This window comes from Epinephelus lanceolatus, chromosome 3 (assembly GCF_041903045.1).
Source record: "Epinephelus lanceolatus isolate andai-2023 chromosome 3, ASM4190304v1, whole genome shotgun sequence".
Taxonomy (NCBI): Eukaryota; Metazoa; Chordata; class Actinopteri; order Perciformes; family Serranidae; genus Epinephelus; species Epinephelus lanceolatus.
In genome coordinates this window covers 4,558,905-4,574,519 of record NC_135736.1, presented here as the reverse complement: position 1 = coordinate 4,574,519, position 15,615 = coordinate 4,558,905, and the positions used below count along the sequence as shown (strand labels likewise).

Sequence of the window (15,615 nt, the reverse complement as noted above, 5' to 3'; positions counted from 1 at the left end):
AGTAGCGAAAAACATGTTTTGTGAGGTCAAACTGACCTTTGACCACCAAATTTTAATCGGTTCATTCGTGAATCCAAATGGACATCCATCCATCCATTTTCATAAACGCTTATCCTCTTGAGAGTTGCAGGGGGCTGGAGCCTATCCCAGCTGACATAGGGTAAGAGGCAGGGTACACCCTGGACAGGTCGCCAGACTATCGCAGGGCTGACACATAGAGACAGACAACCATTCACACTCACATTCACACCTACATGTGTGGGAGGAAGCTGGAGTACCTGGAGACATTTATACTGGCTGACTAAAAAAGAAGACCAGTAGCATCTCCAAGGACCACACACACCCCGGACATTCTCTGTTCTCTCCGCTGCCCTCAGGGAGAAGATACAGGACAATAAAATTCAAAACAAACTGATTGAAAAGCAGCTTCTTCCCACGAGCTGTTGCTGCCATCATCCCTAACACTGACTGTCAATAACACACTGAACATAAAACTGACTGATGTCTGATGTCAGACTGAATTGTCTACACAATTTACACTTTTATTATTTCTATCTATTTAACTTATTTCTACTTTTTTAATCTTTTATTTCATCAATGTATGCTTTATTCTTGAATGTGTGTATATCTAATTATGATGCTGCTGTCATGCTGGAGCTGCCAAACTCCATTTCATTGTTTTTAACAGTGACAATAAATTTCTATTCTATTCTAAAAACCCACGCTGACATGGGGAGAACATGCAAGCTCTGCACGTAAGGGCTCCCTCTAGGATCGAACCAGAAACCCTCTTGCTGTAAGGCAACAGTGCTAACCACCACACCACCGTGCCGCCCCCAAGTGGACATTTGTGCTAAATTTTAACATATTCCCTAATGAGTTCTTAAAGGATAACTTCGGTCTTTTTCAACCTGGGCCCTATTTCCCCATGTGTATGTGTGCATATGATTCATAGGTACAACTTGTTTTAAAATTGGTTCAGTATTGAGGGAGGCGGATGCAGCCGGGAGCCGCGAGGTAGATATGGGGCAAATGCGTCCCGTATAAGTTTGCGCATTAAAAGTGCTTTTTTCCGCCACTGACCGGTTCAGATCGCCAGTGCTATCTCTGTAAATAGCATACTAAGCGTTTCCCTGACCCTTCACTTCCTGTGGGCTGTGTGTGACGTCATCTTGCGAGAGCTTTGCTTGTTGCTGGAAGAAAACAGGGTACGATATATACGAGGGCAAAGTATGCATGTATCAGTATTACATGCATAAAGACATATTAGTTATACTTACTTGATGGATAGTTGACCATTTGGTCCCTGTGGTTTTGGCCGCCTCCTCCAATTTATTTTGGGCACATGAAAAAAGATATCCAGTACTGCCCTGTTGATCAGAGGGGGGAAATCCTCTAACGTAGTTACACAGCGTTTGGTTTGGTCACCCTCGTCTGCTCGTTGGCCCTCTCTCTCTATCCTCGTCTGCTCTTCAATTTGTAGGAGCTCCTCGTCCATATACTCGGGCTCAAATAAGTACAGGCGGCCATCGTAATAAAAGGGCTCATCTTCATTCTCGAAATCGGGTAAATATGCAGCCATGATACCGATGCAGTAAAACTCTCAACTGTACTCTGGGACAACCAGCACTACTCTGAGCGCCGCTCAGCATGGCTCCTCTGTTTTCTTCCGGCAACAAGGAAAGCTCTCATGAGATGACGTCACACACAGCCCACAGGAAGTGAAGGGTCAGGGAAACGCTTAGTATGCTATTTACAGAGATAGCACTGGCGATCTGAACCGGACAGTGGCAGAAAAAAGCACTTCTAATGCGCAAACTTATACGGGACGCATTTGCCCCCATATCTACCTTGCAGCTGCCAGCTGCATCTGCCTCCCTCAATACTGAACCAATTTTAGAACAAGTTGTACCTATGAATCATACGCACACATACACATGGGGAAATAGGGCCCAGGTTGAAAAATACCTAAGTTATCCTTTAAGATATCGTGTTCACAAAATGAGACTGACAAAAGGTCAGTGACCTTGACTTTGGTCCACTAAATTCTAATCAGTTCATCTTTGACTTTAAGTGGATATTTGTGCCAAATTTGAAGAAACTCCCTCAAGGCACTCTTGAGATATAGTGTTCCCAAGAATGAGATGGAAGCAAGGTCACAGTGACCTTGACCTTTGGACACCAAAATCTAATCAGTTCATCATTGAGTACAATGGTCGTTTATGCCAAATGTGGAAAACTTCCTTCAAGGAGTTCTCAAGACACCACATTCACAAGTATGGGATGGATGGCCTCCGTCCTCAGATATCGCTGCCGCAAAGGCATAAAAAGAACTTCTCAGAAAAGTCTGGCAATGAAAGGTTTCTTAATATCTTCATTTAAAATATAATCTTTCCCAATGTGCAAATGGGCCCTTTGATGGGTGATGTAGGGTTGTGTGGGTGACAAAAGACCCTGCTGAAGGATTGATCTTAGGCTTTTATTAAAACAAAAAAGTTTAAAGGCAAAGGTGCAGGGTGTCCACACACATTACAGTTGATAACAGGGTGTGTGTAGGTCTGGGATATTCAGCACATCAGACAGAAATGAATGAAATATTACAGTACAACTGTTAAAAAATATCAAAATAAATACATTACAGCATAAACAGGGTTTATAGCCTCCTGTGTTATTACTACATCCTCCCTTTTCAGACAGCACCATAGTTGCCTGATGCTTACACATGAATTACTGCTTTCCAGACATCACTGAACTGGATACCTCATTTTAAAGGGAATTAAAAGATTTAAAGATGACATGACTTTTGTCTTTGTGTCTGAGGCAGCAGTGGTCCTGGAGGACACACCCTCCACTCTGCTGCACATTGAGGACATCAGCACGTTTTACGGTCAGACTCCTCCTCTTGCAGGCCTGGCTGAGTGGATCAATAGCACTCAAAGCCTCTCTACTGCTTGCAGTTAGAGCATCTCTTGCCTCCTTGTCTCACCTCCTCCTGTCATCTGGCCTGTTCAGTCCCTTCCCCGCATGGACGTTAAAGGGTAAGACACAAAATGAATTTATGCAGGATTTGTCTCCTAAAGAGCACAGCAACTTTTATGACCATTTCCACCATTTCCTTTGTCTTACATCACAGTCTGGGCCATAACACTCATTCATGACATCATCAACTGAAAATAATTACATTTAAGTCCAGAAAGAAAATGTTGCGACATTATAATTTATAAGTTCAACCACTTGCAAAAAAAACATCACTGATATTAGTTCAGATCTTTACTTTTATGGAGTAAACACAACTCTTAGTTTCTCTGTGCTTGTACCTGTATTGTTGCTGAGCTCTCAGTGGTGCCTACATGTATCTAGTATCCACCTTCTGTGGTTAAAAAGTTCTCAGTAGCTTTATACAGTCTGTAATTAAATGATTTAGAGACATCTCATTAGATATACTCAACTTTTAAACAAAAAAAAACCTCATGCGATCAAAATACATTTTTCATTCTCAGTAATACTGTTCAGTTTGCCAGCTTTTAAATGGAGGAACACAGTCATGCTTCAAATCTAACCCTTTTCCACAGCTCTCGTTCTTGAACCGGTCCCGTTCATGATTCTTGGAATCTTGCTGCTATAAAGCAAAAAAGTCTGAGTTTCCAACAGTTGTGCAGAACCATTTTAATCAAGGATGTGTCACCAATGTAGGGCACTGAGAATGCACAACAGAAATAAACTGTAGTAGCAAAATCGCAGATTTGATTACGTGCAATTTTGTTTTTTTATTACAGATGCTTGTTTTTACTCAAAAAAATAAGCACAGGAAAACTATTAATTAGACCACTACACAAACTTTTTTCACAATGATTTCTCATTTGATTTCTCCCTTCTCTCTTTCCAACCTGTAGAATATGACACACCCACTGCTGTTGTCACAGTCTGTGCTTTGGTTAATACAAACCTGCTATTTTTTGGTTCCAACTGAGAACCAATTTTCCAGGTTCTGAACTAATTTATTTTTGGTAGAAATGCTTTGAACAGTTTAAAATCAGGTGTAGGAAACAGAACGGAACCTGTACCATATTGGTGGAAAAGGGGTAGTAGACATGATGACATCCAAGACTTCTGAAAACTCAGATCCAGCTGACGTAGAAAATATTTTACAAAAATAAATAATAAAATAAATCAGTGTTGAAACGAGGTTCATGGTCAGTCAGTATTTGTAATATTTATGGTTTGTTTTTGAGACAGAAACACTGTCAGAAAGTTGGGAAAACAACAGAAAATCAGATTTGTCCTTAAACAAATAACCAAGCAGGTAAAGCGGAGCTAAGAGTTATTTTACAGAAACTACTTTTTGACAGAGCGCATTTAGAAGTAACTCAAGGTTCAAAGACCTTTAACCACCTCATATACATAGTCTGCCTCTGTTTTTGTGTTGGTGATTAAAGAGTGGCATCTACCTCGTCTGTAGTGTGGAGAGGAAGCTGCTGCAAAGCAGACCTGGGCCAGACTAACATTAAATGGATCAATTTCTGAGGCAGTAGGACAGGTGACAAAGCTAGTTTGTTTCTTTAATTATTAAATTGTTAGTTTTGACTCAGGTAAGTGAGCACTAACAGTTAGAGAAACCGCCCATGTCTGCTGAGAAAACAAATCCCTCTCCATATCTCCACGGTGGGTCTCCTCTCCCAGCTGCTGGCCTGGGACTTCAGGGTGTACCTCACTTCCGTTTGCTCTTGGTGTCAGTGGTCTGGAAGACGCTGGAGGCAGACATGAGGTTCTCAATGTACTGACCGAGAACCTGGTTCTCAGACTTTAACTTCAGGTTCTCCTCCTTCACTGCGTCAACCCGCGCTGACAGGTCTGGCCAAGATAAAGAATGGAAGTTAAAACACAGAAATCACTTAAGAAATAAATCCAGTGATATCTACCTGCCCTGTCGTTGGTTTTATCTGCTTCTCAGAATTGCTGTTTTTGCACGATTTGTAAAATGTCCACATTTCGTGGTGAACGGTTGCATCTATGAGTGGCATACACTCGTCCTTTTTGTTAATGAGGTATTATATCAAGAGGTGAAGCCACTTGAGTCAACAGAACAGTGACTATGGTTACATGCACAAAATATTCTGTTTTTTTCCCCCTTATTCCAAAAAAGACAATATTCCGACTGTAAACATGACCAAATAATGCTATTTAAACCAGAATAATCCCACGTCTTCGTCAGAAAATGCTTCATTTGGAAAAAGGCTTTATTCGGAACATCCAAATGGAATATGCTATTTACATGACCCCTATCAAATTCAGGGTACTGTCATACTGTCACACTATTAAGATTTAAAGAGGCACCCTTTTTATCAAAAACAAAAAGCTGGTTGATGACATTTAGCTGAATGCAACTGTTTTGGCCATGACGTTATGCAGCTCAGGAAACTGTTAACAGATTAAAAAGCTGAATTCACAGTCTTGAATTCACTAGGCATGTAATGATATATGGAATTTCGCGGTGTTGCGATAAAATAAATTCTCGATACTGTCGTGGGAATGCCACAGTAGTTATATAGCTGCGTTCTCCTACAGAGCCGGTAATATGACTGTGCGACTACATTCCCCATAATCCTTTGCATGCAACTGCGCGCGCAAGTGAGAGCAGACTCCTGCAGCTCAGCCTCTCAGCCTCCAACTCTGCCCCGTGCATGACCAGAGGAAATGAGACAAGTGAACAGAAATGGCGAGAATGGCAAACAAAGTAAGGAGATTGATTGTTCTTCTCTGTGGATTTTCTCCGCGGCCGTTCGTCATAGCGAGAAACCACACATATATCACGTGAATCAGCGAAACCATAGCTTTCCGACAAGGCCAAGCACTTGTCGGTAGTCCAATGTTTTCACAGCGAAAAAAAATGATAAAGTTACACTAAAATGATGTATAACAGAGCTTTCATACAGCTTTGCACACACATTGCTCTTGGATGGATTACTCGCAAATGCAGGGTCGCACAGAAATGCCACGCGTATCACATGAAAGCGCAGGACCAGAGCTTTCCTCTCCTCATCTCCTGTTCTGAGTGTTAGGGTCTCCTTGATGTCAAGATTGTCAACCTTGCGTGAACAAACTGAGTGAATGTGTGTTTTTGAGTTTTTCTATGACTTCCAGGGAAATGGCTGGGCTTTATTTATTTTGGTTTTCTTTTACACACATCTCTACCCACCTCTCTCTCTCTCTCTCTCTCTCTCTCTCTCTCTCTGTCTCTCTGTGTCTCTCTGTGTATCTGTGAGTGAGGGATTGTGTGTTTTTGTTTATGATACACTTCCAAGTTAAAAATAAAATGCTGTACAGTGTACATGCAATATTTTTGAATAAAATAGCTATTTTTAACAATAAATTGTCTCTTTTTTTCCCCTTGTATAAATATTGTGATATATATATCGTATCGTGGACTCTTTATCGTGATAATATCATATCGTGAGTTTCTGGTATCGTTACATCCCTAGAATTCACCTTACAGATTTTTCGGGTTTCCTACTATCACTACTTGTACTTGAAAAACTCTGCCATCGCCTGGACAAAACCTTGAGCTTATGGGCATTGGTGTTTATGAGTGTTGAAAAGAGATGGAGGGAGAGTGGAGAAGAGGTAGAGCAAGTGCATTAGCACAGGACTATATCAAGACAGCAGCATGGCTAAGCTGAGGAAGAGAGGAAAGAGCAGCACTACACGGAGTGTTTTAAACCTTCATGCCCAGAAGGGCATTAAAGACAGAAATGTTTTGGTGGTGAGGAAAGAGCAAAAAGAATGTTTGGGCACTTATTTACGCTCATTTGTATTAGAGCTAGACAATGATTTACATACAGATTAAGTTGTGTGTGTGTGTGTTACCTTCCAGTGTGTGCTGAAGTTCCAAAACTTGATTAATTAACCTTGTCTTCTCCTCCATCTCCACCTGGTTCTCCATGTCTCCTGCAATAGAAACAAATACTGATGCTACTTACACACAAATCACAACACATGAACTCATTATGATAGCATGATGCAACCCTCAGACAGAAACATAAAGTTGCATGTCAGCAGACGTACCATCTATGTCGCAGTTCATGATGAAAAGCTCGTTCTCCTGTTTAGTATACAGGGCTGCAGATCCACTGGCCACTGGAACACAACAATAACACACAGTGTGAACTCCAGAAAGCAGTCCGCAGGCTGCTGATAATAGGATGCTGTAACATGATGAATATTTCAAAAGGCAGCAGATATTCCTGCCATTATCTACCTCCGTGTGCATAGACTTAACAACATGTACTGTGGATTCAGGGTTTCCCCGGGAAACTGTTCAGTCAAGGTGGTAAGCAACCCACATCCTGACACATCTTCTCTTGTGATCATTTAAATTAGTGCATGATGGTCTCAACAACAGTCACATCAAACATATGGTTTTTATTGTGTGTTATTTAATGGTGATGTATTCATTTTTTCACCCAATCATGTCCTACCAAAAAAAAAAACAACAACTCATAACTGTAACTTATCAACACGCAAATTCCATTTTTGGGGTGAAATATTATTCTTAAAGGATTTATAGATAAGTAAGAAATAAATATGATTTACAAAATGGTTTGATCTGATTTCATTTTTTTTTTTTACTTTGAAACTTGCCCTATGCCAGAAAACAGCTTTGTCCAAGACAAGAAATAACAACTTCAAACAACTAAAAAATGTGTTTAAAGCCTTCAAAATTTAAACCCAACATAACATCAACGTAAAAACTGTGCTGCTATAATCATCTTTGTTTTAAAATATATTTTTCTATGAACATTTTGGAACTATAAAGATGTGTCCCATATTTTTGGCAACACTCTGACAACTGTCAGATTTCTACAAAAACATAATTTCATCAGGCATAAAAGGGATTAGCTATATCACAAGGACTCCTGTGTTACTTCCTGGTTTCACAAAAAGGTAGGAATGCTGCCCAAGTACTGATAAGCTTTCTACTTTTTAATAAATTCATTAAATAATATTGCTATCAGGTGTGCCTCAACTGTAACAGGTCAACTCTGTAGCCCTTCTAAATCCAAACTAAATAAGAATTATAGTTTAAAAAATAGTGACATAATTCAGTTCTCTTTAATAACTGACTGATCCATACATGTTGTCACATTTTTGTATTGCAATATTAAATTACAATATATTGTCCCACCCCTTGTTGTTGTTTATGTCTGCGGATGTCTGATGTCTGTTACAGCTGCTGTAATTTTGTCTGAAAGTTGGTCAATTTGGTTACAAATTACAAGTTATTGTAATACTAAAACTTTCTGCATGCCTGGCGAACTTCACAAAATTCAAGTCTTCCACTGCAAAAAAAAAAAGGGAAAAAAAAGTTATTCAATAACTGGGAGGCTGGCCCATTACAAGGTTTAACAGTCGAGTGTGTGATCTATTAAAAATATATTTTCCCAGCATAACTGAAGACTAAAAATATAAGCTTTTGTCATAATTCTCTGGATTGGCAGTTTTATGTTACCAGAAGTGGTCCACATTCTTAACAAGAACACAGGGGAAACCCTGGGCTTAATATGTTAAGGACATAATAAAAACTAGCTTGGACTGTCTATGCAAAGATGCTAAACATAATATGTGGCTAAACATGACTCCTGTTGTGATTACTGCCAGTCAATGTATTAAAGAAGTGTCAGTTAAAACACTAAGTTAAGGCATGTGATCTGTGCCTGCTGAAGGTGTTGGGTGCCGGGTGGGAGCTGACACCGCACCCAGGGCCAGGGTGTGACATCATGTGGCGATTGCTGCCTACTGCTGACCTACAAAATATCACTGAGATGCTTCCTTTGAGCCAAACTCTTCTCCAGGTGTGACCTTATTGAGTAACATTACAACACATCTAATCTCCCATTCAGAGCCATAGTTGTATTATCGGACAGCCACAATGTATGGAGTTTATTGAAGTCCAGTTGCTTTTATTCTGGCTCTTCTTTGATCATTATTTCGTCTTTCACGTAGTTCCTTGATCGCTGGAACATCTTCCAACAGGATCGAGAGCTAGCTGACCTGGACATAGCTATCCACTGTCCGTAAACAGCTTGAGCTGAGCTCCACAAGAACACGAAAAGGTGTGAGCATCGTTGAGTTAACGTTACTTAGCTTGTCAGTACGATGTCGCATCTCGTATAACACAGTGGACTGATCAGCTGGAAGATATCAGCAACCTTTCGGGCAAAAACTGGCAAAACCAAAGAACACGATCGGATGCGTCCGATAATGGATGCGTCTATATTAGCTATGTAAGCTATCTAACGTTAGCGGATTGACTAGCTATGCCAAGAGACCCACTACTGAGGCTAGTGTCTCACCAGAAGCAACCACAACCAAATATTCTAATTGGTCTCATATTTGGAAGCGACTCTGATAAATACATTTCAAAAATTGGCGGTGGTGGACTCAGCGCCGGAGTGCTAACTATTTACAATGCAAACTAGCAGCTGCTAGCTAGCTTTAGCTTCAAATGGAAATGGCGAGGCTGTCTGTCCTTTAGCTAACGATGCTCTAAATATTCTGTTACACAAAACAACTGGCACGTGTCGGCGTTTAGACTCACCTACAGCAAGAAATATCTTCTCCGTTTAGCGGAGTGACCGTGTAAACAGACTACAGGCTCTTTGGTGATGGTGATGTTGATGAAAATGATGGTAGTGACGTCACTGTATGTACGAGACCCCACCGACAGACAAGGGGAGCAACTACTGCGCGCGCGCATACACACATACACACACGTATATATGCAGACAGTCACAGCAGCAGTCGACAGTGAATGATGTCATCCCCATCAGACTGTGTGTGTTTGTGCATCCAGCTCTCTGTCTCCCCATCTGTCTGTCTGTATTCATGGAGTGGCCGATGTGAGTATTATTATACTATACATGTCTGAGTGTGATATCATTGCAGCCACTGTGCTGCATCTCTGCTTGTTCTGAGGAATCCATCTGCTGCTGCTAGTTGGCCAAACCAAACCCCGGAGACACTGCTGCTACATCCAGTAGCCTATCACCAGTCTACTCTCCCTCAATCCCTGTCGCTATCTTGCCTGCTAAAGCATCCACTTAGGGATATGTGGGCCAGGAACGAGAGCTGGCTGTGGGTCCCTGGCGTGGGCCAAGCCTATAGCCTGGCCTCCCCCATGAACCAAAAGCTAAACCAAATAAATGTATTTATGATAAATTTTCACTGCTTATGCAGTGTACTTATCATTTTATTTATATTCTTTAAAAGTCACCAGAATACAGGAAACAAACTTTTAAAAACTCAAGGGCCACTTACTGCTTTTTTTTTTTTTTTTTTTTTTTAAAAAAACAACAACTTAGCTTTCAACCATGTCTTTGGCCTGCGTCTGCTATTGAAGCTGCCACCGTGATGATGGTCGACCATCACCAGGACAGTTGTCAGAGGAAACTCTTTGATTGACTGTGAAAGCTGTGGAAAAAGCTAATAGTTGGACTTGAGTTATTATTTTGCCACAGTTTCTAAAGTCAGGACTGCACTTTCACACTTAATTGTGAACAGTTATGTAAAGCAACACTGTGCAGCCAAACCTTTGCTGAACATCACCCCCCGTGGGAAAATGAACACATAGGCCTACTGGTAAATACAAGGTGAGAGGAATCAAGTCAGGAAACTGACTCAGTAATGCCAATTACACAAAAGAAACTATCCTGCTAACATTAGCTAACATAAGCTAGTGTAGAAGCAAAACCCCCCGACCGTATAAAATTGAGCAAGAGTGTGTTTTATTGCTTGAGAAGAACTTTACAGAGATTTATAGTGAGTTACAGCTCATTGTTTTGCTTTCCAGCTGCTTTTTACTGTTTTAGTTCACTCTCACCACTCATAATGTCATTTTCAGCCAAAGCAAGCAGCTGTTGTTTTGTGGAAAAGCTCCAAATCCCAGTGTACACTATAGCTCAGATAGACACAGTTAGTGGTGAACACAATGCAACATTTAGCAGCTAAATAGCTGAATATTTCTCTCAGGAGTTGATAGAGACCAAAAACAGAGCTAATGGAGTAAATATTAGACTTTCATTCATCAGGTGGTTAAAAATATGACTTTAAATCAGTGGTTCTCTGACTTTTTACATTGTGTACCATCTCAGAAAACATCAGGCTCTTCAAGTAGCACTATAACCGACGTTAAAGTACAATAGCATGGGCTTACACTATTCACGGACAGTTCATGCAGGAGGCAGGTTTATTCATAATCAAACAATTATTTATTGTTGACTGTCGTCGGTCTCAGCCACACTGTACAAAGTAGTAGCAGCAGAGTGGGCACTCAAGCTCTTATACATCTCATGGGCCAATGTTCCTCATCAGGTGCTGTGGAGACTTCACTGCCATTGCCTAAGTAGCCACTAGCACTTGATTGTTATTCACTTCAGTCTCAACAGGCTTTAAATATTCTCTTCCTGATCAGCAATTCTCTTTCTAGTAGTTCCTGTTTGAACCTACAACTGCAGTGTTTTTTCCTCCACTTACTATCTTGCCACCAGAGTTCAGCTTGTTACTAATCATAGACCAATCACAGACCATCATAGACTAACACTAAGTTCATGAATGTGGCTACCTAGCAGGCTGATGCTGAAAGAAAAATATTACGGGAAAGGCAAAGCTTATTTTACATGACATGTAATGTAGTATTTTGATACCTATATTTACATGTAAATTAATATTTAAAAAAAAAAAAAAATCAGATGTTCCTCCGCCACCAGTTGTACATGGACCATAGTTGGTAACCAGTGCTCTAAATCAGTGGTTCCCAACAGGTAGGTTGTCGACCAAAAGTGGGTCATGGGTCCATTGAGAATGGACCGCAAGTGACCCCTGAACGTGTCAAATTTGTAAAAAATAAATAAATAAATAAACACTTTATTTTTAAGTGCAGTGAATTTTGGGCACTGAGCTTTTATTTTGAAGTGCCGCTTCCTGCTGTGGAATGAGTAAATAATGGACAGCTACTCAACAGAGACAGCAAACTAGTTCAACGACATGGCCAAACCCAAGTATGATGATGGCCAAACCCAAGTATGACGTTGAACTAATGACTAAGGAGAAATCTGGACCCCTTGGCTGGACCACTTGGGAACCTGTGCTCTAAATGAATAATAATGTTGCTCTGTAACTGCTGGATGTGTAAATAGACACAAGTTCATTATGTCAACTTATAATGTGATGATATGGCAATGATGTGTTCACAACTTGTTTCAAAGAAGTTGCCTATAACAACAATGCTGTTTTTACATATAATGTATGTCGTTGTATGTGTTTGTATAAGGACTTCAGGACCACTTGTGTCTCTGAGCTCACCTTAACATTACTTAATACATACCGATATTCAAATTTTTTTCTTTAATTGTATTGAAGATGTTGGTCACTAGCATATAGATATTGATGCACTGATAGCTGTTAACACAAGCCCAGAGAGTATGTAGCCTCAGTGATAATAACCAGAGTTGGGTATAATGCATTACAAAGTAACATTAGAGCTCCGAAACAACAACGACTGTCTTTTGGTTTTAATAACGGAGATAACGTTAAACCTATCAGTCCGAAAGAAGCCACGAAGCTTGTGGCTCGCTACGTGGTAGAAGAAATGCTGCCGTTGTCTACAGTGGAGTCTAAAAAAAGGTGGAGGAGGACTCGCTGACAGATAGGTCAGACTCAGGACTTGCATTATGCCTGGTACACACTACATGACTTCCATTCTGAAAGTCACTATGTCACATTACACGATTGTGGAGTCATAAACTTGTGCCGTGACTTGGCTGACAGACATGACACACCACATGCGGGTACTCACCAATTATCCCCGGTCGTCTTTCACGACGTGTGTGATGTCATTGGGTTATTCTTGTCCTATTTTTATTACTTTTACTATCATTTGAGTCACTGTGTCTGTTCATGTGCCAGCCGACATGTTGTTGTAGTCACCTAAAAAGCACCAGCAGGTGGCAGGAGCTACATTTGAAGTACCATACGCAAACATACAAGCTACTGTATCCTCCACAACCAAGTTCTTACAAATGTTTCACAATAAAAGCCTATTTAAAAAAACGGAGGGATTCTCTCAGCCTAGGTTATAAGGGGCTTTTAATTTGATATAAGTTCAGGAAGTGTTGAGTTTGAAATGAAGGTGCGATATGTTAACTTTATAAAGACAACGGAGCGGATAAAAAGTAAATATATAAAAACACAGAGGGATTAATAAATAACGGACCGTCTATAATGTAGTTTGTTTCAAATGAAGCTGGGAGCCTCTGCAGTTGTGGTGAGTAAAAGCCCCGCCGCTATTTGTTAATGTTATTACTTATTACTGTGTCAGTCTCCATTATGAGGACGTAACATTGTTTGCTAGCTTTGCTAATGACAGTAACGTTAACTCAGCTGGTTGACAAAGTGCCTCTGCTGTTTCACACCATCATTTCCCCCTTTTACTCTGTGTGGTAACATCCCTAGAGGAAATATTAAAAATGCTGGGGTGTTGTTGTCATACAGTTGTCTACGGCAGCAGATTGTTCTGTGTTTCTACTGGTCAAAGTGGCGGCTGTGATGGGAGAATTGGATCTCAGTGAAGGGCAAGTTGTCCATAACTTTAATTTTGGAGACAAAAAAATGTAGGCTTAGCGCCCTGTGGTCCATTGCCTAATAGGAAATGTAGAATACTCAAAAGTACTTTAAAAGTACTTGAGTTACTTTTCTCAGGGAGTAACGTTGGAAGTACTTTTAAAGTAATTGAGTTAGTTTACTCAGGGAGTAATGCAGTAAAGTAACTGGTTACTTTAAAAAAAAAAAAAGTAACACAATAAAGTACTTTGATTACTTTTAAAGTAACCCTTACCCAACACTGGTGATAACTCTAAGATACACAGTAAATGCAGCTAGCAGTTACTGTTATATCACGAGGATTACTCAACCTAGATTTGCAGTGAATACCAAAAACAAGGCGATGCAGCTTTAGTAGGAGCCGCACCTCAGTCTTGTTACAGCACAATACACCAGCATAACCACTCTGGTTTTACAAGCTGTCTGTCCCTGCCTCATGGTCTTTTGTTCAGTCACATGCTTGTAACAACTGCTTTAACTGTCTGTCATGTGTGCTCTGTTTTCACAACATAGAAATAAATAGATCATGAAATGATAAGTTTGATTAAATCTGTAGATATACCAGTCAGACAAATTGTCACTTTACACCTGAACAGCATGTTCTGTATTCACAATGTATCTATGAAGGCAGTTTTTAGCTACAGAAAATGCATACAGTAAAACTGCACATGTAGACCATAGAAGGATTTAGAAATGTAGCGAGTCAGCATCTTAGTCTTGGCAGATCCCATCTAACATGTTAAGAAAGAAGCTTTGTACAATGCTTTGACTGGTTCCTCAGACGCAGATAATAAGGAAGTGTACTGTTGTTTGTTGTACGCACATAAAAAATGATAGGCATGAAGCTAACAAAAGAGCTAACTATAAAAAAAAAAAAAAATTGCTGAAAAGTCCTTTGAGGCTTTACCTGTGTCATCTGTCAGAGATATGTTAGTGAATGTCCCATCATCCTTGTCCTCCTCGGCCTCAGTGGCCTGGGTCTCCTTTCCTTCCTCCAGCATTGTTTCCTTTTTGTTTAAAACTCACAGACTCATTTATTACTGTCTGAGCTCTTCTCTCTCACTCTCACCCTGTCTTTTGGCCCTGCCTCCACACACATCTGCTGCCTGAATCATTGACATCATCACGCTTACCTGTCCTGCCTGACTGGTGGCTCGGGTTACAGAGTTGTCATGGGAATGGGTCACCATGACGACCTCTGGACCTCAACACTGAGACAGACAGCCTATCAGGAGAACTATCTGGGGTCAAAGTTTAAGTCTCAGTCTTTTCATGTGAAAGGGAGCCATAAAGACAACACAGACAGGAGCAGAGGAACACACCTACTCACAGTGTGTGCTGTTAATATGGGCATGAAAATACACTCAGATGTTCCATCCCTTTTGTTTTATTTGCTGTTTTTCCTCAAGCCAGAACATACCATAAAAAATCTTCAGTGCTGTAATACACATATCAGTATAAATCAGTAATTTGCCACAATTAGTCGTGTATTTTCACCTAATTAGACATTAGACGGTGCAATACAGTGTTAAGCTGAAATACAGGAGGGGACATGAATGAGAAACCAGTTTTATTACATCTGTGGGAGTAGCCTGCACTCTGGTGGTTAATACTGAACACTGCAGATCAGTGACAAGTAACAGACTCCATTGTGCAGCCTGCAGTGACAGTGCACTTCACATTCATACAGCAACAAAGAACACCTGAGGTTTCCATGGTGTTAAGAAACAAAGTCTTCCCTGTGGTATCTGACCACAATGTGGAAGATGAAGCAGAAAAAGCTGACACTAACGTTAGTTTAATTGTCTTGTTGAGTCATCTTAAAACACACTTCATTCAAACTTAACAGAAGGCAAAATAAAACTCACCAAACCATCTTAGTTAGTCTCGTTAGTCAGCTAGTTAGTTAGTCCACCATTCCACTGTTCCACTGTTTGGTTGGGTTAGATGTAAGAACACTGT

General features: G+C 40.4%; 1 protein-coding gene across 3 annotated transcripts; it reads right to left on the bottom strand.

Annotated features, from left to right (window-relative positions):
- Positions 1 to 2,465: 2,465 nt before the first annotated feature.
- Positions 2,466 to 14,781, bottom strand: scoca (short coiled-coil protein a). Of its 3 annotated transcripts, none has more exons than XM_033624997.2 (4): positions 14,561 to 14,781; positions 7,063 to 7,134; positions 6,865 to 6,945; positions 2,466 to 4,851 (listed from the first exon to the last, which is right to left on the bottom strand). In XM_033624997.2, exons 1-4 carry the CDS (start codon positions 14,652 to 14,654, stop codon positions 4,709 to 4,711), a joined length of 390 nt encoding a protein of 129 aa, XP_033480888.2. In that variant the 5' UTR covers positions 14,655 to 14,781; the 3' UTR covers positions 2,466 to 4,708. The 3 variants fall into 3 exon arrangements, with proteins under 3 accessions (XP_033480888.2, XP_078019709.1, XP_078019711.1); XM_078163583.1 differs by lacking the exon at positions 14,561 to 14,781 and adding an exon at positions 9,596 to 9,753; XM_078163585.1 differs by lacking the exon at positions 14,561 to 14,781 and adding an exon at positions 9,600 to 9,733.
- Between the last annotated feature and the right edge of the window lie 834 nt (positions 14,782 to 15,615).

What these genes read in the sequence shown, in the direction of transcription:
- scoca (XM_033624997.2), bottom strand. Translation starts at nt 14,654, where the DNA reads ATGCTGGAGGAAGGAAAGGAGACCCAGGCCACTGAGGCCGAGGAGGAC. An exon ending in ATCTCTGACAGATGACACAG is followed by an intron (nt 7,135 to 14,560) that starts GTAAAGCCTCAA and finishes GTTGTGTTCCAG; the next exon opens with TGGCCAGTGGATCTGCAGCC. An exon ending in CATGAACTGCGACATAGATG is followed by an intron (nt 6,946 to 7,062) that starts GTACGTCTGCTG and finishes TTTCTATTGCAG; the next exon opens with GAGACATGGAGAACCAGGTG.